The following is a 23,903-nucleotide window of genomic DNA, read 5'->3' as shown; positions in this document are numbered from 1 at the left end:
TAGTCAGCACACATCACTGTCTCTGTGGATTCGACTCCGGACTTATCGGATATTGTGCTACGTCGGTCTCCGCCCTACGCTTGGGGCAACCCATTAATTTAGGACTAGGAAATCATCAAGCATTTTTGACGCCGTTGCCGGGAACGGTAACGTGTGCTAAGAATTTGGGTAGTTATTATTATTATTTTTTATTTTGTTTTATTTTTATTTTCTTTAGTTGTTTCGAGTCAACATAAGTAGAGGTAGGCAATCCTCTATCGTAGGAAAGCAATCACCTCTAAAACCTAAGTACTACCGAGACAATATCAGACGTCTCGTAGCCATTGAGAGAGGGCCGAGAGTAACCGTGGAAAATCAGGAGTCTTTTAGTGGTGAGTTGTCTGATATCTGTGGTTTATTCGTTGATCTAATAATCGAACCACCGATGGCGGAGCCACCGATGTCGATACGTGCACACATGCATCTTGAGAGGACCACTCCTCTTGGTCCAATAGTTCTACCACCAATACGGTGGAAGCACATAATGCTTTCACCATAAAATCTGGTACGCATAACGCTCTTCCCCTATTTTATGGGAAGAAGAATGAGGATCCGTATGAGCACGTCCTTTATTTCGAGGGGTTGGTGCGCACTCTTGCCACCACTTCTCAGTGGGAGAATGCTTGCCTTAAGCTTTTTCCAGCCTCGCTCAAGGACAATGCGGATAAGTGGCTGCGGATGCAGAAGCCACAGTCTCTCACGACGTGGGCTGCTGTCCGAGATTTATTTTACAAGAAATATTTATCGGAGAGTAAATCGAAGTACCTGACTCGCCAAGTTCAATTGTATAAGCAAAAAGAGGGCGAGTCATTTTTAAGGTGCTGAGAGCGGTTTAAGGATTTGTTGTTATCCTTACCGCATCATGGGTTCGTGAAACACCAGTTGGTATCATTTTTCTATTTGGGTTTGAATATTGCAACGACTCAACAACTTGAGTATCTTTGTAAGGAGGAGGATATTCTAGACAAGTCTCCGGATGATGCGTGGGACTTTCTAGATGAGTTGGCCGAAAAACACCGGAGTTGGGAACCTTTCGATCTCGATGATAGGGCCATGGCTACTCAAGGACCCAGTGGGTTCGGCATTTTTTCCTCGAGTGTGCGAGAGCTCAATGTACAGTCTCAGCTGGATAAAATGGCTAAGCAGTTAGAGGACTTGAAGCTTAAGCAAATCCATCAGATGAGTAAGGTGAGAGTTGAGGAGGTTTGTGCCTTATGTGAATGTCCGGGGCATCTAGTTACCGTTTGCCCCGCTTTTCCTATGGTGAAAGAGGCCTACCAAAACAATCAGGTTGAGGTGAACACAATAACCAGCGTTAGGACCCGTATTCAAATACCTACAAACCAGGGTGGACCTAAAACCCACTTTTGAGTTGGAGGGATCAAAAAGCCCCGGTGCAACCCCATGCACCACTTCAACAGCAAATCCAACAGTTCCAGCCTCCGTAAGGCCAAATGACCCAATTTCGTTACCCACCTCAGCAACAACAGGGGTTTGGTCCTTCATCTTTTGGACCACCCCCTGGCATTAACCATCCCCCGCAGGATAAGCAGACTGATGAGATGATGAAGACTCTCATGCAGTCTCAAATTAGCTTCACTGAGCAGACTAAGCAGGCAATTGGTGACATTAGGACTCAATTGACCCAGTTGACGGCGGCAGTTGGACAAGTCCAGCAGGAGAAGGGAAAGTTTCCTTCTCAATCTCTAGTCAATGCTACTAGTACTCATTATGTGGGTGATTCTTCTGGCCCGAGTAGTTTGAATCCCAGTCTTAAAGAGGCTAAGGTAATCACCACTCTCAGAAGTGGGAAGGTGATTGACAAGGACTTACCTCCAAGGCAAAAATCGATTCCATTCTCGGTGCCGGTAGCTGCGCCAACAATCGTTCCAAACATGGGAAGTGTCCCTGAGGAAGAGAAAGAGGCGGAGCCTTTTAAAGTGGTGGTGCCTACACCTGCAGCCCCCACGACTCCGTCGCCACCCATTGCTCCATATCCAAATCGCTTGGTGGAGAAGCCTAAGGTTAATGTGAACTTTCAAATGCTTGAATTATTCAAGAAAGTTTAGTTTACTATCTCTTTGATGGAAGCCATTGATGTCATTCCTCAGTTTGCAAAGGTTTTGAAGGATCTATGCACTTCAAAGTGGAGAACTAAGAGTCATGACAAAGTCCTTCTGACGGGGCAAGCGAGCTCCATTCTCCAGGTCGAGATCCCCACCAAGTGCAAAGATCCTAGTTGTCTCACCATGCCTATAGCTATCGCAGGCCAGAAGTTCAATAAGGCTTTGCTGAATTTAAGAGCAAGTGTCAACTTGCTCCCTTATTCGGTATACTTGAAGCTAGGCTTAGGCGATTTGAGAGCCACTCTAGTCACGCTACAGTTGCCTGCCCGGAGTGTGAGAGTTCCGAAGGGGGTGGTGGAAGATGTTTTAATTCAGGTGGGCGAGTTCCTTTTTCCAGTCGACTTCATTGTTCTGGACACATGCCCAATTCCAGAGGTCTTCGAGAAGACTCCTATTATCCTTGGTTGTCCTTTCTTAGCCCCGTCATGAACTGCAAAACTGGAAAAGTCCAAATGTCGTTTGGGGACTTGAAAATGGAGGTAAATGTGTTTAATATGGATAGCCGAGTTGAGGATGATAAGAAAGTGTATAAGGTGAATTTGATTGACATGCTGGTGCAAGAGCATGTTGATAGTATTTTGTATAAGGATCCTTTAGAGATAGTCATAATCGGCGAGGAGGCGCCATTCTTAGATTCTCCAAAGGTAGGGAGTTTGATGGAGATACTTGCAGTCAAGAATGTGTGTGGCGCCTCTTGGGACCCAGTTCTTGAGCCGTTGGGCGCCCCATTGTCTTAAGTTTCGACGAGTAGCTTTTGCGTATTGCTTGCGACCTTAGAGTGTGTTGCAATAAGAATACCCCAAGCGTAGGGCTAGGTCGGTTGAAAGCATAATAAAACCCGGAAGTCCGGGGTTGAATCCACAGGGAGCGCATCCATAATTTGGTTCAGAGATTAGCTTGCATAGAGAATTTTGGCGTTAGGACCGCCAACCAAAGTTCGGCGTTGAGACGGCCAACTGAGAATTTAGTTAACTGGCTACTTAACCTAACTACGGCTTCTTTTTAACTGGAGATTAAACTAAAGACTAGATCTAGGGATAACTAACGCCCATAATCCAACAGCATTCTTATTCCCCTCTTTTTGATAGTTCTAATAAACACGGTTAGGGTTTTGTAAACAATTTGACAAACACTTGGAAGAACATAGCTCTAAGCATCATATGTGGCAAGGAATCGAAACCCTAGCCTACATATGATCAAAGAGGTTAACACCTCCAAGTTTTGATACATAAAAATACCCTAGACACATGTTTGCCATTGAAAAACGAAGATTAATAAGAGAAGAACAAGAAATACCCTTGGTTACGGGATGTTAATCATCCCACAACCTAGCCTTGCTCACTACTCACACATAATGAAAGAAGAAGTGCAATGAACTAGGTTAAGAAGAAGGGAACACGAAATCATGCTCAAAATGGACACAAAGACTAAATTAGTAAAGATCCTAAAGTCACTTACACATTAATGAAGACCAACCTCCACCAAACTCACCAATCAATGCTCCATTAATGAGAGATTGAGAGTTGGAGAGTTGGAGAGGAGAGGGAGGTAGAAAGAGAAAGAGCTGGTGATTAATGAACAAAAGATAACCCTAAAACGTGCAAAAGGGGTTTATATAGTACCCCTTTTTAGTTACAAAAGAAAAAGGAAAAGAAAAATAAAATCTGCAGAAACTGGGGATCTCCTACCAGTAGGTCTAGGTTTATACCGGTAGAACGGCTTCAAAGAACAAGATGACTGCAGCCATAATGGGGTTCTACTGGTAGACATTGATCTCCTACCGGTAGGCCTTGGACGGTGTGACTTTGTGACCTTTCTGGACGGAAAATGAACCGGTAGGTAAGTTTTCTCTACCGGCAGGTCTGGGTTTATACTGGTAGGCATTGATCTCCTACCGATTGAACGTGTGTTGCTGGCAGCCTAATACAACAACTTCATCCCAGGCTTGATCCAACTCTCCGAGGTTTCGACGATGTTCCCCCAACTCCGGTAACGCTTCATTTAGACCCTCGGATCCCCGATTCGCGATGGAGTAAGCCCATGGCGCAAAATCCGCCTTATTTACAAAAAAAACCTGCGAACACCAAAAACGGACCTTTCGCGTAATATCGTTCAAAAACATAGAGTTATGCGCGCGAGCGTGGCAAAAAATGAGCAAGATAAGCTCGAATATAACCACAATTGTGGGCTTATCACATACCACTCTCTTCATTGAGAAGTGGACCCGACTCCTAGCGATAGGGGTACCCATCATTGACTTGGATTTTATAGTTTCGCATACCGCTATTAAAATAAGGATCGTGTACCCAGCTCCGGTTAGTAAGGACAATTTTGTGTCGGTGACATTGAATTTTACTAAGTTCTTTTGCTTTTGGCACATTCGATGTATAATTGTCTTTTATTTCGTTATTTTTATTTAGTTGTTCTTGTATTTCTCGTTAAGGAAAAGAAAAATCCAAAAAAAGAAAGAAAATTGCAAGCAGAAACAAAAACAGCATAATGGTCTTGTATAGCCACTTGTTCCTTGCCCTACTGGCGAGGGATGGGAATAAAAGTATGACACGTTGATCACGTGAAGATTTGGTGGAGTATTTATTTTTATCTGTGGGAGCGCGGATAACATGAGCCGGGTGGTACTAGTGTCTTTTATTTTATGTTGTGGGACTAACAAATTGCAGGTTCAACACTTCAAGTTGGGGGATGACTCCCACCTTTTCTTTTGCATTACCTTTTGTTGCTACTACGTGAGGTGATATCGCTCCTCTCTTTCTCCGGCTTGTCTTTTCTTTTTCTATGTTTGAGTCGTCACTGAGGACAGTGCTATTTTAAGTTGGGGGATGAGTCACTTTGCTTTTTGTTAAAAAAATTTGAAAATTAAAAAAAATACTGGTTGGATGCTTCATACTTGAGACTTGAAGATTGCAATGTTTACTTGTTGGTTGCTTGTGCTGAGAATTTGTGGACATTCCTTGAATATTTATGTTGCATGGTAATTCTTTTTGCTAGCTTGGCGATAAGAATTTATTATGTCATACACTTTTAGCATCTTTGCACGGCATGTTTTTTTTGGACCTTGACTGCTTGTGAGTTGTGACTTGAGTGCTTTCAATGGCTAAATTAGTGGAGGCTTATGCCCGTGTGAGCTTTAGTGCCTTACCTTCCTTTGGAGTGGTGTCATACAAATTATTTTGTTTGTCATTAAAAAAAAGGGAAGCTTAATCGTTGTCGATCTCATTATCTTTGTCATTAAGTATTGGGACTTAATGCATGTCTATTATTTCTTCTTTTGGGAATGGAAAGTTACATTGTTGTATTGCCCCTAGGAAATGACAGTAAGCCATTTTTGTGATTTGAGCCGATTCGTTTCTTTTTCTTAAACACAAATCCCTTGCAACCCACATTGTGCTTTTTGCATGAGCCTTTTTCTTATTAAACTTCACCAACCATATTGTGTCTTGAGAATGACAAGTTAATCATGTGAAGGTTAATTTTTGAAGAGAATGGAGAAAGTGTATTTGAGAAAAAAGTGCTTGAAATGTGGTGTGTTCTTTCCCATAGCTAAAAAGAAAAAAATTGAGAAAATAGTAAAAAAAAATAGCACTTGAATGAAAAAGGGAAGACACCATGCATTTGTTTGAAAAAAGAAACGTGTGAAGGGTGAAAAATAAGAGAGATGCGGCGGAGTTGAAAAGAATGATAAGAGGGTGCACATTGTTACACTTGCCCTTTGTTGTTTTAGCCTATTCTCGGACACTTGCTCATAATTTATCCTAACATTTGAAGTACTTTTCCTTACCCAATGATATAACCGAATAAAAGTCCTATTTGATCTTAAGGGTAATGAGTTTTGGATCGATGGATAGATAGTCTTTAATGCTTGACATTCCATTCATGAGATCGAGTGTCTACTTTAAAAGCTTTCTTTTCGTGTCTAAGTGTGTGGGGTACTTTGGTTTCATATTGCATAACTTCCGCCCACACACATTGAGAGTTTATTAAATGCACCATGTTTCAAGTGTTTTCTATTATTGAGTGCATGACATGGTGAGAATTGAAGTCGAGACTCGATCCGGAGAGAGTACTTGGTTGTGGTTCACTTGTGGTTAAGGTCCTTGCTCACACACGCTAAGCTTGAGTGTCATGATTTATTTCTATGTTTTGATAGTCTCTAGAACTATTTTCGCATATGCTATATTATTGGCATTGGCGTATCAATGAGTCGCATTGCAGGTTTTTGGGTTTCAATTAAAAGGATCCGCGGTGTTTTGTGAGTGATTATTGCTGAAAACTCTCACGAGACTTCACTCGTCCTACCGGGGCCACCCGGGGGATTAAAAGATCAACGCTGCTACTTGCACAGCAAAGGCTGCTGCACAGACCAGTTTTGTGCCCGTCTCGGGTCTCTCAAAGATGATCGGAGCCACTCATTTTGTTCAAAATACTTCGTTTATGGTCCCTGTAAAAAATCACCTCAATCCGATATCGAGAAGGGTGTTTACGAATCATCTAACTTTGCTTCAAAATCTCTTAAGAGGGTAAACATTACCCTCCTTCTTATTGGTTGAAATAGTGTGGATCCCACCACAAAGTGATGTCACGCTTACCATGCAATATACTTTTTGGTAAGCATGACATCACCTTGTGGTAGGATGCATACCATTTCAACCAATAGAAAGAGAGGTAATGTTCACCCTCTTAAGTAGAAGGTGAACAAAACTCAACTCGCTTAAACTACAAGCAAAAAAGGAAAAAGAAATCAACCTTATTAGCCATCGTAAATTCTTTTCGGTTGTTCTTTCTCTTCTCTTATTTGCTTCAAACTACAAGCAAAAAAGAAAAGAAAAAGGAATCAACCTTATTTACCATCTTAAATTCTTTTCCTTCTGGCTGAGAGCACAACTATATTTTTCTCTTCCGTTTTCTCACTCAAGTTAGATAAGGAATTATTCCTGTTTTTTTCTCACCTAATATGTCGGTCGTTATCGTTTCATCCCTCTTCATTGTCATGTTGTATACAATATGTACGTACATGTGCATGTGAACTCTTTAATAGTGTTGAGAGACTTGCAAGCAACCATATATATATATATATATATATATAGGTACAATTGATTAGCCAGGAAATTGATTGCCTTGATAAAATTATTTATCCCAATTTCAGAAAATTAATTAAATAATATTCAGTGCACTTTGATAAAATTGGAAGTAGGTAAAAATATGTTTTCCAACTTTGTATATATATACATGGATGAATCGATGATCAGTATGGTACGGTAGTTATATATATCAAAATTCAATTCGTCCAAGCCCCTCAAATCTCAATTAATATGCTGACCAAACTGGCAATATGGATGAATCTGCAATAACTTTGATCAAACGATGTGTTGCTTAATTATTTCTTCAGATCAAAATTAAGAGTTCCAGATTGTTAGCTGCTAGTAACTAAAGTGTGCTACTTTTGCACCCCTGACGTACACCAGTCGATCCTCAATAGCAGCATGAATTTGAAGAATTAATTAGCGCACTCAGCTGCATGACTTTGACAGATGAGTGAGCGTGCAGAGATTTGATAGAGTCCTCAAAACAAATTTAAGATTCAAATACGGCGTAAACAATTGCAAAACGACGTATAAGTGCATCGTTCTAGTCGATCTCTTAATAATTAGCATAATCAGTTTGCAATTTTAGTTAGGTGTTTTTTTTTTTAATTCACTTCTGCATAAATATTAGCAGAGTTGATCATCTCCGCATAATTGCATAAACTAATTAGGCATTAATTCTAATTTCAAGATAAGTAACCATATATGGAGGTTTATGACATAGCCATTTTTGGGACAAATGTTGAGATGCCAAGTGCTTGGCATTGCTTACACGTACGTTTTGTTTCCAGCTCTTAAGGGCCTTTCATTCAAGTCGATGCATATATATATGATCACTTCCTTTCCTGGCCCTTAATGCAATATTAGCCCAAATATCTACTCCTATGCTACGTCCTATAATTGATTTAATATACATACGTAGCCTATTGCACGACACAAGCCATTTAAATTAGGGAGATTTGGTGATAGGTCCACTATAGAAATTTCATAAACCCACAAGTCCAACCTACTAATTTTGTAAGCCCACGATTTGTTCATTCACTTTTATTATATCTAAAATTTAGCGAGTTTTCTGGGTCCTAACTTTACCTTGGGCTAGCGATAATTTAGTTAGAGCAACCACATCAGTCTAAACGAACTTCTAATCAAATTATCGTTTAAAAGCCATGGTTTTCTGTTACTACAAGCTAATCACCTTTTTTAAAAGTGATCAAACATCAATCTGTCTGTTCTAAATTAAATTGTACTTTACTGAAATTAACATTATGTACTTACTCTTAGGTCGTTGTTATACTTTAATGTTTCTACATTGATGGTGTAAGAGAAACGATTCAAAAAGGACAAGTTAAAGGTTTTATTTGCTTGCGCGGGAGTAAGTTTACAACCGCCAGCCGAATCACATGGATTTCGATCTCTTTCCTTAAATTTTTTTTTTCTTTTTTGTGATTTGATTTATCCATTAATTTGTTTTTCGGATGTGTGTGGTTTGGTTATTTTTCCTTCAATATCATAGCCGGAGTAAGTTTACAACCGCCAGCCGAATCACACAGATTTCGATCTCTTTCCTTAATTTTTTTTTTTTTTTTTGTGATTTGATTTATCCGTTAATTTGTTTTTCGGATGTGTGTGGTTTGGTTATTTTTCCTTCAATATCATAGCCATCAGTGATCATGATCGTGATTGTGGGGTTGCGGTTGGGTTCTTCAGGGACCTGCCGCACAACAAAATCCAATCTCAGAATAAAATTAACATGCCATGGTCTGTTAGTATAATGGCTGAACAAGGATCTTGTTTAATTAATTAAGCAGCTGACAAACAAGTTACTAACAGACATGCAATGCATCTGCTATACCAATACTAGGATCTACTAATTAGCGTTAAACAGGATTATAAATAGGGAGGCTTAATTATCCATCCTCAAATCTCATCCAACTTAAGTATTCATCATCCATTTTTTGAACAGTTATGATTTCATCCCTATTTTTTTAGACCAAAAGTGCCCCTAATATATATATATATATATATATATATAGAGTCCGGTTTCCTTAAGGGATCCCGCACGGTACTCCCATTTCCCGATCGAATTGGGACGATTCGAGCCGCTCAAAGTGATCAGAACATGATTTTAAGGGTACCCGCGAGAAATCAGCAAAAAAAATGATCGGGAAGGGCTTGATCCGAGCAGTTTTTTATTGAACGGTTCAGTAAAAACTGCTCGGATCAAGCCCTTCCCGATCATTTTTTTTGTTGATTTCTCGCAAGTACCCTTAAAATCACGTTCTGAACACATTGAGTGGCTCGGATCATCGCAATTCGATTGAAAAAGGGGAGGTCCGCACGGTAGACTGGTAAGGGATCCCTCACTGGATCCGTGGGGTGTGTGTGTGTGTGTATATATATATATATACACACACACCAGAAAATGAGACCAAAACATAATCTTTTCCATCCCGTCCCACGATTTTCGTTCAATCCCTAAAATTATGGATCCCAAAAATTCGGGTGGGATTATATATAAGTAAGCATCTCTCTCTCTCTCTCTCTCTCTCTCTCTCTCTCTCTCTCTCTCTCTCTCTCCAAAGTCCTCCATTCGTCCTCCATAAACAGCCGCCTCCATTCACAGGTCCTCCAGTGGGCGGCGATCCACTCTCTCTCCAAAGTCCTCCATTCGTCCTCCATAAACAGCCGCCCCCATTCACAGGTCCTCCGGTGGGCGGCGAATTACTCGTCGTCCGACGTCTTCCGCTCTAGGCCGCTGTTTCCCTCCTCCCTCTCACCGATCAATCATCCTCCGTCGTCATCAATGAAGCCGACAGAAATCTCCCTTCGGTACCATTGCTGTCGACCGATTCCCTCCTCCCTTTCACCAATCAATCATCTTCTATCGTCAATGAAGTTTAACGGAGAAGTGGGCGTTATCGTTGTCGCCGGAGCAAATCTTCAAGATGTAGTGATTTGAAGTTTTTTTTTTGTTTATATGGTTTGGGTATTCATGGTTTGTTAACTATGAATCGGCGATTGAATATTCATGTTTTTTTTCTCGTCTTGTTCGTTGATTTTTTTTTTAATTTATGGCTTGTTTGGGTATTCTTACCATGATTATTAATGAAGGTTTCCATGACGATACACAGATTGAATGGTTTTTTGTTTATTTGAACCATTTACCATGAAATATTTGTTCGAATCATGGGATATTAATCGTGTCCACGTCATAATCGTCATGGTAATTTAACCATGTAATGTCATGATAATTTAACCATGTAACGGTTTGAATATGTCATGTTATATATTTTTTTACGGTAATTTAGCCATGTTCCATGTAATAAGATCAATGAAAAATATGACTTTCTGTTATCTGGTTGGCCAACTCGAAGAATGAAGAAAAAATGCAAATATGTGGTCAACTTATCATGTTATATTCCTAAAAATAAGTAATCAATAATATTGAAATTTATCAAATCCCATTGAATTAGGAAAATAATCCAATCCAATTCCACTAAATTGGGAAAACAATCAAATCCAACCCCACTAAATTAGGAAAGCAATATAACATTGAATTAGGAAAATAATCCAATCCAATCCCACTAAATTGGAAAAACAATCAAATCCAATCCCACTAAATTAGGAAAGCAATATAACATAATATATGTATATCATAGTAAAAAGGGTAAGAAAGGTAATTCACACACTAAAAGGATGAAAACATAAGTATGAAAAAATGGCAGGATGAATTCTTACATGACATGGATAAAGAGGATGAATATTTAAATATTCCTTATAAATACATATATTTTCCATTTATGCATCTTTTTGGTAATTTATGCCTAATTAAGATGCATGGCAACCACATGTTTTATGAGGAGGCGAAAAAAACAAAAACATCCAATTAGCTAGCTAGGAGAATAATTAGGCAAAGGGGACTGAATTGAACATCCACTTAATGATTAAAACGGTACCCCGTTGGAAACTTGGATTAAGAAGTGATAATAAAAAAAAAGGAGTAATTTATTAATTGGAAGAGAATTTGATGGAACTAGCCACCTACCTGATGAGTTGAACCCGGATAATGAAGCTTTAACCACTAAATAAAATAAAATAAATACTACAATTGGCCGGTTAAGAGAATATAGATAAACGTTTGCACACACGGGCAGTGGGCAGTAGCTAATTATACATTCTTTCTTTTTTCTTGAGAATATATATATATATATATATATATATATATATATATATATCATCTGGTGATCGAAACTTAATTGAGAAAGGAAAATGATAACAACTAATTAAATGAGGAGCTACCTAGCTAGTTTCCAAAATATTAAAAGGAGACCCACTAATTATAATTATTAATACTAATGGCTAGCTAGCTTCTTCCCCTTTCCCTAACTTCCAACATCAAATTAAGATTCGATCGATCGCCACCTAATTTGACTCCCGACAAATGAATGGAATTATATATATGTATATGTATATTTGCTGATTTTGGATTTCATAATTTTGAAGTAAAATCTGTGGCCGGCAGTAACACATGCATAATTTGTGAAAATTCGATCAAACGGGAAGCTATTGTACAAATTTTGACAAAATCTGAATTGTACACACATCGCATATGCCCCGGCCTTTAGTTCACATAAAAATCAAGGTGGGGCTAATGCCACGACAACATTTTCTACTGCCACGACATATTATTGGTAGTCACTATTATACCCTTCTTCCCAGTCAAAGCGAAGTCTCCACATGCTTCTCTCTCTCTCTCTCTCTCTTCTCTCTCTCTCCATCATGTCTATGTTTTTCTCGCAAAAAATTTACCCAGTTTGAAAATTGAAACCAGCCAAGACATACAAAACACCCATCCAATCCAATTCGTAACCATCCATCCACTGTGACCAATCTATATGGATAACCCATCTCAATTCTCACCTAACCCCTATCCATTCACACAAAGAATAGACAATAAAGGAGATAATTCATTTTCTTATTTGAAAAAGAAAACAAAAAACCTTTCACTGAATCAATCGGAAAAGGAAGAAAATTAAGGAGAGGAAGAAATGAAATCGCAACCCTTTTTTTCCATCCATTTTCCTCCTTTACATCCTGAACACCGTCTGATTTCGCAGATTCTTTAGGTGAAGTTTATTAGCCGAAGAAGGGTCAAGGGTGGTTCTCGATCGATTCCAAGATCAGTGGCTTCGTGCTTGCATAGATGGGTTTGGAACCAATACTTGGTAGCAGAATCCAATTTGAAATCTTAAATCAGTCATCTCCCATTGTTCACCTCCGGCCACCGGTCCCATTTTAGAGAGGCTTGAAAATGAGAGGAGCAATTGAAGCATAGTAAAGTACTAAAAAGAGCAGTGGGTCAGTAAACACGAAGAAAAGCAAAAGCCAAAGTGGAGAGAGAGAGAGGGGAGTTGAGGACAAAATTGTCCTGTCGTCTAACTGGTCATGGCATTAAGAGAAGTTGTCGTTGCATTATCAGCCACCAAAAATTAAAATGAGTGACCTTTTTATAATAACCAATGTCGTGGCACACGCAAAGTAAGGCGTGTGCACAATTAGTACAGAATGAAAAGTTAATTCTTTAGATCAAGATCATGAGATATTTGAAACTAACAAATAAAGCAATCGAACGATGGGTTACGAAATTGTGGTTATGTACTGTAACTATTGAAGAAGAAGCAGAAGAGAAATAATACTGTAATTAATACTATACTAACCAAGTCGATTCCGTAATCAATGATCATCGGAGCTAGCCGTACGTCTTCCTATCCCATCGATCTAGCTCTCATTCAAAAGTTTGCCCATGAACCCATCAATTCTGTGTAATGTCAATTTCTGAAAAGAACAAAAAAAATATTATAAGCATATATATAATCTTTCAAGTATGAACGCCTACACAAAATTTGTATCACGTGTTTGTGTGTGTATATATATATATAGAAAAGGGGGAGAAAATGGACATGAAGTCTCAAGCATAAGGAACCATTGTGCTGCGGTTCCTCTTCTCCGACTAGACCGTGTATAGAAAAACTGCCAATGCAACAGTTACTTTAATTATTGGGGGAGTACTACATAGTTACTTATTGGAATTTGGTTGGAGGAGCAGTAGTTACTAGTTACTAAGCGGAAGATGAATTACTACATGTTTATCCTTGCATTAAGGAATTCCAAGAAGCTACCAATTCATTGTAAACAAAAAAGAAACAGGGAAAGAGAGACTTTTAAGTATATTAATAGAATAGATAGATAGGGTAGAAGCAGCAGAGGAATCTAAGGGCATCTATGAGATTGAATAAATATCAAATGAACTAATGGGGTGTCGGCTTTGTTCCGACTTAAATAAATATCAATAGATATAGGGGAAAGTCTACAATACACCCCCCTTAAAAGGGTGTACCATGTGCACCTCTTTTGTGGTTCATTCATAACATTTTAGAGTGTTTCGTAATTTTTGTTCTAGAATTCATAACTTTTCAGCAGTACGATTCGTAATATTTTCATTATGATTCATAACATTTTGGTATATCTCGTAACCTTTGTACAATTCGTAACTTTTTAGCAATACGATTCATAACTTTTTCTCTATAATTCATAACATTTTGGGAGGTGCATATGATATACACCCAAAAAAGGGGTGTGTATTGTAGTCTTTCCCTAAATATAGAGGTCCAACTTGTGAACAATGGGAAAGAAAATCAGCGATCGATCTGGAATATTCCTGGATGTATGCCTGAGGTATAAAAAACAAAAACAAAAACAACTTGGTATGTGTTTGTGTTGGTAAAATAGTACAATTTCACGGTTTACATCAGTACTGGGTATGATCTTGTTTCAATGCACAAGGTTTCTATATATACATCTTCAAAAACCATTTCATTAATAGTAATTTTTTGGAACTCTCTTCATGATCATTTTGACTTTAATTGAGTCTAAAATGACTACTGTATGATTCATTTACAGCCATTTAACACGATATGAATGTTGGGTTTGTAAAGTCTAATTCGATCGGTTTAACTTGCGAATGAATGCCTAAGGCAGGGAGTTCAAGGGTACCGCCCTTAGAATCTAGACATACTATAACGTAATTGGTGATGAAAACCCTCGATTATAAATAAATAGTACTATAAGCAGCCGATGTAACTTGTACTTCATTCTTCATTTGTTCATCTTCCGATTAGTGATGATCAAATCTGGCTTATGTACAATAGTACTGTAAAGCCAGATTCTTCAAATTTTGATGTATGGTGAAAACTTTTCACCGAAAACTAACATAAGCCATTGATGTATGTTCCTTGTTTCTTGTTTCATTCTTCTTTGTTCCTAATTTATGTGTTTGTTGATTTGGCTGATTTTCTAACAATGAAGAATTGACGATCTCGATTTCCCGTGCAAAATACCAGGAGGCCAATCCCCATAGGTCTACATGCAGATGCAGGTACCCAGCTGCAAGCATGCACAAGGCCTGTTTATATATAGATTCTAGCTCATTGGGAGATTTTGGAAGGTTCCAGTACTGTGATTTGGTAAATTGAACTCCCTAGCTTGTATTGTATTTTTGACTCTCACTTTCACTTGGGTTGTTAGAACTATAGTATATTCTATTCTATTCTATAGATCATGTCCACATTTTTGTTACCCAATCACAAAAACACGAATGGAGTGTCGGTTGCATAAACAAGTAGTAGTAGTAGTACTAAAATAACCAAACTCGTACGTGCTTGGACTTTAATTTGTATTCCCATTTCCCATACTTATGTTGCATGCTTTGACTCCTTCCTTGACAATGACTTCTTGCCGGCCTGTTCCCTTAAGAAAATTGAATCAAAGCAAACGAGGAACAATTACAGGAAGCTTCGGATTGTCCCTTTGTATTCCTTGTGTTACAGTTTCGTTGAACTCGATCTAGAGACCCTGCAGCAAGAATCTTGTGCCATTCAGGTTTAAGGTAACCCATACCCGAGCCCATATAATAAGACCCATGTTCACGAATTAGAGCCGGTACTGACTTTTTGGGCCTAAAGTGAAGATTAAATATGAAGCGCTTAATTGTTGGATTACTATAAGGAGTATCAAAGTAGGAGATACCACAAACATTTGCAAATTTTGGGGGTCTAAAGCGGCCACACTTCAAGCTTTAGCTCAAAGTCGGCTTTGCCACAAATCTAGTTCATTTCTGTAAATTGCTTTTCCCCCCTCCCCTGACACCCCACACCCCATTTCCTGGACTACCCCCAACCCAAATTATCCCCACTTTTTAATTTCTTTATTTATTTAATTACTTTTATCTTATTTATTTAATTTCTATAAATACACCCTTTCTATATTAAAAAAAATAATTCAAGAATTAAGTGCTTCAATTTTCAATTCAGTTGAACCGGGACGAAAATCGTATTTTTTTGATCATTTTATTCTAAATGGTCATAATAAATTTTTTGCTTTAAGACCTTTCAACAAACACTCTAAGACTCATTATTTAGTTTCAAAACTCTCTCAGGGTGTCCATTGAAAGGCGTTGGAGCAAAAAATTCATTACGACTATTTATGATGAAATGATCAGAAAAATAATATTTTTGCACCGGTTCAAACGAATTGAAAATTGGAACACTTATTTTTATAACTATATTTCTTAATCTATAAAGGACAAAAAAAAAAGGGAAAAAAAAACAGTCGGATATTTTTTACAACTGTGGAGTAGCCCGAGGCTAACACCCTCCAAAGTTCGTCAACAAGTCTAGCTTCGTGTCGACTAAGGAAGGAATGGTGATTCTAACTGGACTCGTCCGACCATCCGACCTAGGACTTTCCTAGTTATTTCTATGTCAAACATAATTCACCAAAATTTAGAATAATGATTTTCGGTGAAAATTAACGACTTATTAATCTAAGAAAAAATATGTGGTTTTGGACTTCCTGCAAAGGAAGAAAGAACAGATTTTTGAAATGAAAGAAATAATAGTTTGATTAGTAGCATAGTTACTTAGGCTTTGCTCACAGACTGTGTACACAAAAAAATTTAGGAACGCCGCAACGGAAAATTCGGGGCGGAACAATGGATGACTACAACTTTTCAATTTCAGATAGTTGGTCATTTGATAATGATATTCGTAGTAGGGAGAGCATCTCCTACAATAGTCGCGATTATACACCCGAATTTACCACCGACCAGGTTAGTTTTTACTTTTATTGTTTTGCATATTTGTTATTTATGTTAAGACTAGTTAATGTTGTATTTATACATACACACACACACACACACACACACACACACACACACACATATATATATATATATATATATATATTTGAAAGTAAAGAAGATATGTTAGCTTGGGCACGGAGCGTTGGTCTAAAATATATATCCTATGAGCCTAGAGCTATCTGTCAACTTTTCGTCCGTATTGATCATTGACGCCGCGTACAAGACCGACCAATGAGTATAGAAAACCACTATTGGAGGTTGTGGGTATCACAACCACATGGCGAACTTACTCGCTTATGTTCGCATATCTTAGTAATAAGAGATAAGAGACACTGACATGAGCATTGGATACCTTAAAAAAACTGGATATATGCTTCAAAAGGGGGCATCGTTACCATTGGTGTTTGTTTCAGATCGGAATTTAGCGTTTATGAACGCCATTGAAACATGTTTTGACAATATGTACTCAATTATAATAAAATGAATTTTTTTTAAAATTTATTATTGTTCATTAGAAGTTATTTGAAATTTTTCATTGTTAAGACAAATTAATTAACTAATTAAAATAATATAAATTTATTAAGTATAAAGTCAATTTTAATTGAAAATAGAATTTGAGTTAACTAAAAAAAAAAGAAGGGAGGTAAATGGGAAAAAAACAAATAAAGAAAATAATTGAAAATTAAAAAAAAGATTCAAACTGGAAAGAAAGAAAAAAAAATAAAGAAAAAAAAATCTAACTGGAAAGAAAGAAAAAGAATAAAGAGGAAAAAAAAAAACACGAACTGAGAAGAAAAGAAAAAGGGGGGGGGGGGGGGGGGGGGAGGAGGGGTAATAGTGAAAATGGGGTGTGGGGTCGGGAGGGGTGGGGGGCGTCGAGGGGGGATGGGAAAGCAGGGCTCTTCATTTCTACATGATTCTGGAACTCGGCATTTGTGAAATAACCATGTTTTTTAATTAACACCGAAAATCACTTACGTAATGCTTTGGATACAAAAGTCTGGATACTGTTGTGTCCATAGTCGTCTAATGCGTATGGGTGCCACGTCCATCGCACAACTACAGATAAATCCAAGTCCGGAAATATGTGTTTTTAGCACTGTCCTTTCTCAAGCATGAAATCGCATTTTGACTTTGAATTTTGGTTTGGTTTGTCTTTTTCGCATATGTTTATTGCTTACCCATACTACCACGATTCCTCTAGACAGACATAACAACCCACTTGGATGGGGGGTTTCAAGAGAAAAGAAAAGAAAATGAGGGAAATAATTTTCACTCTCTTGTTTGGATGGTTAAAGAGGTGAGAAAGGATGAGAGAGGATGAGAATTAAGAACTCCTTATAGAGCCATTTTTGTTTCTCACCAGAAGTGGTGAGATTCGGTGAGAAGAGAAAAAAGAAGGTCTATCCAAATGAGATGGTAAAAAAACATACTCCTTTCTTTTCTTTTCTCATCCTTTAGAGAAATCACACTCCTTTCTTTTCATTTTTGCAGGTATCTTGGCTTTGTGGTTTTGAAACTATTGAATATGCAAGGGTAACCCCAAAGGGAGTTTTGAGCAGTTTGTGGGTGTGGTGTCTTGGTTAGGTACTCATCAATCAAATGCTGATGACTCATGCGAATATATTAATGCATGACAGGCCTTCCCCACATACCCGAAAGGGCATTTCTCAAAATTTCAAAAGGAAACAAGGGTACTTATGACTATCATGTAGGAGTAGCTGTTTTGTTAACAAAGTCTGTTTCTTTGACTGTCCAACCCACAAAACCCCCATCCCAATTCATCAATAAATATACACTACTAAGTACTTAAAACTGGCATATTCACAAAACTCAAGGAAGAAGTAAATCACAGGGTGCATGAATTTCAAAATACCAATGAAATGAGGGGCCTAACACTTTGGTTTTGAGCTAAAATATGCCCTGACATCCAGTCTGTTAATTTGACCTTTTAACACTTCACTGAATTGCACTTATGATTTTCTACAATAACTCTGATTACCTGTCTCCCATAATCATAATTAACTCCACCTTGTTAGTTTAAAATAGATGTTTGACTTCCAAATGGTTCTTCGAAATCTGTGAATGACGAAAGATGAGATAATCCCATAGAAATGTGTGAAAAATCCTAATCTTTAGTTGTTATATTCTGATGGGGTTTTCAGATAATCAGTCCCGGTCACCTTAAGAGTCTTTTTTTTTTTTTTTTTACTTTAAAGAATCGCATTTTAATAAAGAATGGCATTTTTTTTTTCTATGCGTCTCTTTTACTGTATGAAGGCATTTACCTACCACTGATAACTCCATGCCTTCTTATAGGGATATCCCCACCACCACCAGTTCATACATCCCAGAATTCCATGTGCTTTAATGTAGGTTTGCTGCCAATTCCCTTCAACTTAAAAAAAAAGGCTCTCTCTTTTCATCTCTTTCATAAAGGAGGTTTCTTTCGAACACAGAGAAGCATTAGGTGTCTAGTTTTTATTGAACCCAGAAAAGAAATACTATATATATATACTACTGTACTATAAAAAGGAAGGCTGCCTTAAATCTGGGATTCTCTCGACTATAAGGAGTTATAGGCGTTTGGAAATGGGTTTGTTTTGAAATGTGTTTTCGGGCTTCTCATATCACAAGAGATCTGGGTTTTTAGAGTCTTGATTTATCGTCTCTGTGGGCGGTCGCGAGAGTTGTCTGTGGAGTTCGCTTCCTAAATCTCATCAGTTAAAGGTAAAATGACAAGCTTGATACATTTCTGTGGATATATGTGTGGTGAAGATTCATTTAATTTTACAGAGTGTACATGAACTGGAAATGTTTTTGCTGCTTCTGTTTTCTGGTTCTCTCTTTGTTTATGTCTATGGAAGAATTGCTCTCTCTCTCTCTCTCTCTCTCTCTCTCTCTCTCTCTCTCTCTCTCTCTCTCTCTCTCTCTCTCTCTCTCTCTCTCTCTCTCTCTCTCTCCATTATTTGTTGCATTACCTGTGTCTTGAAGTTCCATAGTAGTGAAGGAAATGTTGGACCAATTGGTTATGTTTCAATGTATTTGATCTGAAACTTGGTAGGCATTTATACCCTACTTGTTTGCTCACTGTATTGTCTCTCAATACTTAAAGATCAGAATGTATGGTCATTGGTCATCGTAAAATTAGATGATTCCATGAACCCATTGAAGAATGTATGTAAATGTAAAGAATTGCATTCTGAATTCTCATGTTTCCATCTTGCAGGCATCTTGGTGTTGTCAATAATGGCATCTGTCAACGATGTATTATCAAAGACAACACCTATTTTTCACCTTAAAGTCTGGGTTTTGATAGGGATCTTGGTTGGGATGTCCATTGTGATTATTCTGTTGGTGCTATCGATTTGTCTTACCTTCCGAAAGAAATCCAGAAGGGTTAATGACACGCTTCCAGTTAGCCAAATCCCAACTGTGTCAAAGGAGATCAAAGAGATCAGGGTTGACCGAAATTCAGCTCCTAATGGTGATTTCCTCACCCTTCAAGATAAGTTCAATGATAACGTCTCAGACGAGCATTTGAAGCGTCCAAGTCTAGACAAAACAAAGAATGCAGTTAATAGCGGTCAATCAGACTCATTTAATCATTTAGAGAAAGTTGATGATGGCTCTCAATCAGGAGAAAAAGGGAGTATATTTGAATCAGCTGAGCATCCTATAAGTGCCACTTCCCCTTTATCTGGTATGCCTGAGTTCTCTCACCTTGGCTGGGGTCATTGGTTTACGTTAAGAGACCTAGAAATCGCGACAGAGAGATTTTCAAAGGAAAATGTGATTGGTGAGGGTGGATATGGAGTTGTTTACCGGGGCTATATGGTTAATGGGACTGCTGTGGCTGTTAAGAAGCTCCTCAACAATCTGTAAGTTTCACACAGGCATTTGAGTTGCTACATAAATTCTCATTGCAATTTCTTTTCTTTTTTTGAAAGCTTCTCATTTCAGTTAACTCCAATCAGATTCTCTGTGGCTTTCAAACTCATATGGTACTTCCTTCTTTTATTTTCTTTTGTTAATCATAGGGGACAAGCAGAGAAGGAATTCAGGGTGGAAGTTGAGGCTATTGGTCATGTGCGGCATAAGAACTTAGTTAGACTTCTGGGTTACTGTATTGAAGGAACTCACAGGTACCAAATTCCTTGGAGCCCTGTCTATGATTCCGCATTCTTATCATTAGATGGTACCTCAAAGTGCAGATGAGTAATAGATAAAAACAAGAAATAGACTTTTTAACATACTTGTTATTTTGTGACATAATGTACCTAATTGTTGATTAGAAATAGAAGAAAACAATAAATTGACTTTTTCATATACTTCTTAATAGGCATGACATAATGTACCTAATGTTGGGTAACCTTATAACGTATTCGTAACCTTATTCTATTGATTTGTTGATGGAGTAATACCTGTACTTGAAAAATCTCCCCTTTTTGATTGGCTGTACAACTCTGTGAACAATACTGGCTCAGCAACCACCAGGTGTGGAACTTATTTTCAAGCTGTCCTATGTTTGAACCTCAATGGGGAGACTATTTTTTAATTCCATTCATCATTGCCCCTGGAGGTTGCTAGCCCTGAGACTTTTGCTCATTAATTAGTTAATATATGTGGTGTGGGACATGGGACTAAAAGTCCACATGTACCATGGGAATTAGTCTGGGTGAGGCCATGAACACCATCGCCGCAAAGAATGACGGCAAGTTAGCCTGTTCGTTGAATCAGTGCCCTGTGTATGGGGAAGCAAAGATGGCATAGTTAGATAGAAATTGAGTTAAACTGTGAATGTGGTTGCTTATGTAAGTGAAAGGTGCTGAAGTGCTTGCGACTTCAACTGTTGAACCTTGAGAGGTGTTGGCTGCCTTACTTTCTTCAGTTTGGGTAATTTCTATAATAAATTTCAGGATGTTGGTTTATGAGTACGTCAACAATGGCAATTTAGAGCAATGGCTTCATGGAGCTATGCGCCAGTATGGATATCTTACTTGGGAGGCCCGCATGAAAGTTCTCCTTGGCACTGCTAAGGCGTAAGTTCTTTCTCTTAATATGCGTTACCTAAACTTTTCTCCTGGGCTTTACTGGTTTACACATGATCTACGTGTTGCAGGCTTGCCTACTTACACGAAGCCATTGAGCCAAAAGTCGTGCATCGGGACATCAAGTCGAGCAATATACTGATTGATGATAACTTCAATGCTAAAATATCTGATTTTGGACTAGCCAAGTTGCTGGGTGCTGGAAAGAGTTATATTACAACCAGAGTTATGGGTACTTTTGGGTGCGTATCTTACATTTCCTGAAATCCGCTTTGATGAATAGTCATTAGCTTGTGAATAACCACAATTTTGTTTTCTTTCTGTTTTTCCTGTATATTCTATAGATATGTGGCTCCAGAATATGCAAACAGTGGTCTCCTAAATGAGAAGAGTGACGTTTACAGCTTTGGGGTTGTGGTCTTGGAAGCAATTACTGGGAGGGATCCAGTGGATTATGGTCGCCCAGCAGATGAGGTATGGAAAATTTAATTTCTTCAGATTAATTTTAGAAGTTCCTTCTTGTAGTTGCCCATACCAACTGAAAGTCGGTAGGATTCAATAGGTGCAACTGGTTTATTTGATGTTTGTTTTTTTGAAACATGGTGTTTCTTTCACAGTATGGAATAGGGAAGCAATTTCTGTGATTTATTGAACTCACATATATTTCATTATGTCGTCATAGAAATATTCTTCCTGATTCTTTGAATTTGTTAAATCTTGAAGGTAAATCTGGTCGACTGGCTCAAAATGATGGTTGGCAGCAGGCGCTCAGAAGAAGTGGTTGACCCAACCATTGAAACCAGGCCCTCTACAAGTGCCCTTAAACGAGCCCTTTTGACAGCTTTGAGGTGTGTTGACCCAGATTCCAACAAACGACCAAAGATGAGTCAAGTTGTCCGAATGCTTGAATCGGAGGAATACCCCATACCAAGAGAGGTTTGATTCTGATATTTCAGCTCAAGCACATTGTTTGAGTTTGTAGCTTGTAGTAGTAACCATGCATTCACGAGCAAAATAAGCTGCTTCTTCCATTCTTTTATTACTTTGGAACTTAAAGATCATTTTCGGATATGTTGGAGTGTAACTTAAAAACCGTATTTGTTTGGACTCTCAGGATCGAAGACGTCCAAGGAAACATGGTGGAAACACAGAAGGTGAAATCCATATGGAGACCTCGGACACAGATAAAAGTGACATTCCAGTCTTGAAGTCGGAGATCAGAAGCAACCACAAGGCATAATCAAGCAGGCCAAGACTTGTACTATAAATTTTGATCAGCATATTAAAAGGTTGTTCCCACAATCTTTCTGAGTTCTATGTTTGTCAAGTCGAGATCAAGGCAGGCCATCGAGGCAAGGTATTAAGGGATTTCATTGGTCTTTCAGTATCTTATCCCATTTCTAAGGATGTTGGAGAGAAGATATTTTGTGTGTGAAGATTGAATTAGGGATAGCCTACAACTGGTAGTCGATAGTCTGTACAGGTCTTTGCGGGTTTCTCTTTTCTTTTTATTTTCCCCCCACCGTTATCCTTATATCATTGTAGTTGGTATAACAATTTATGAACACTCTCCGTGGAGAAAAGGCAAAGCATTTGACTTTGTGATTGCATTTGAAGAAATTTCTTTGTTTTTTCTTTTATTACAAGTGGTAGAAGAATACAACTATCTGAATTACATCAAATGGGACGTAAACCCACAATTATACTAAGCCCAACTAATAACCCATTAGGGGAACAAACAAAGTACATAAATAACCCCATTCAAGGGAAGAAATAATTAATCTTTGCCAAGACCCTGGCCTTCCCTTGGGAAACTGATAGTGTCTCCTCCCTTTTGCAATACATGTATCTTCTGTATGTTAACAACTCTTGCTGCCGATCAAAAAAAACACAACTCTTGCTCACAGAAACCAAGTACCGTTGCACTTTAAAAACTTGTACTACCTAAGTAAGTTTTTCTCAAGGGTTGATTGTGAATTAACCTTGGGTTGGCAAATTCAAATCCTAGTCTTAGATGCTTCAACTAGACAAGGTCAAGGCAGTTGGGGTGTTACTGCATGCTTTTATTAGCCTTTTGGATTTTTCAATACTTGTTTGTCAATGATTTTTAATATGGCTGGTTGTTGGTACTGTGCAATCAGAACCTTAAGTTGAAAAATTGTAAGTACTTCCTATGGAAGTAGTTTGCGTGGGGAGAATTAAAAGGAAAGCAAGGCTTCAACGATCAAATAACTTGCGAAAATATATGTGTGTTTGTGTGTGTGTGATGTCCATGGCTTGGCTAACCATGTACTCCTTTCATTGAATATATTGCTTCCAAGGCAATGAAAATTTACTTTTTCTCCTTTTTATTTGCAGAAGAGAAGGCAATAGAGAATGAAAACTCATT

General features: G+C 38.2%; 2 protein-coding genes across 2 annotated transcripts in view; both read left to right on the top strand.

Annotated features, from left to right (window-relative positions):
- Positions 1 to 23,903, top strand: part of LOC131323166 (major pollen allergen Ole e 10-like) — a 76,887-nt gene that overhangs the window by 12,042 nt on the left and 40,942 nt on the right. The window lies entirely within an intron of this gene.
- LOC131323163 (probable receptor-like protein kinase At5g18500) lies at positions 18,794 to 23,134 on the top strand. Its single transcript, XM_058354840.1, has 8 exons — positions 18,794 to 19,193; positions 19,693 to 20,344; positions 20,504 to 20,608; positions 21,383 to 21,505; positions 21,586 to 21,756; positions 21,859 to 21,988; positions 22,238 to 22,450; positions 22,629 to 23,134. The coding sequence occupies exons 2-8, from the start codon at positions 19,713 to 19,715 to the stop codon at positions 22,752 to 22,754; spliced, it is 1,500 nt and encodes a 499-aa protein (XP_058210823.1). The 5' UTR covers positions 18,794 to 19,193; positions 19,693 to 19,712; the 3' UTR covers positions 22,755 to 23,134.

This window comes from Rhododendron vialii, chromosome 4a (genome assembly GCF_030253575.1).
Source record: "Rhododendron vialii isolate Sample 1 chromosome 4a, ASM3025357v1".
NCBI lineage: Eukaryota > Viridiplantae > Streptophyta > Magnoliopsida > Ericales > Ericaceae > Rhododendron > Rhododendron vialii.
The sequence above is the reverse complement of the archived record's forward strand: the minus strand, read 5'-3'. Positions and strand labels throughout refer to the sequence as shown.

Excerpts from the sequence above, each read along its gene's own strand:
- LOC131323163 (XM_058354840.1), top strand. The coding sequence starts at position 19,713 with ATGGCATCTGTCAACGATGTATTATCAAAGACAACACCTATTTTTCAC. Across the intron at positions 20,609-21,382 it reads TGTATTGAAGGAACTCACAG|GATGTTGGTTTATGAGTACG; the intron begins GTACCAAATTCC and ends AATAAATTTCAG. Across the intron at positions 21,506-21,585 it reads CTCCTTGGCACTGCTAAGGC|GCTTGCCTACTTACACGAAG; the intron begins GTAAGTTCTTTC and ends TACGTGTTGCAG.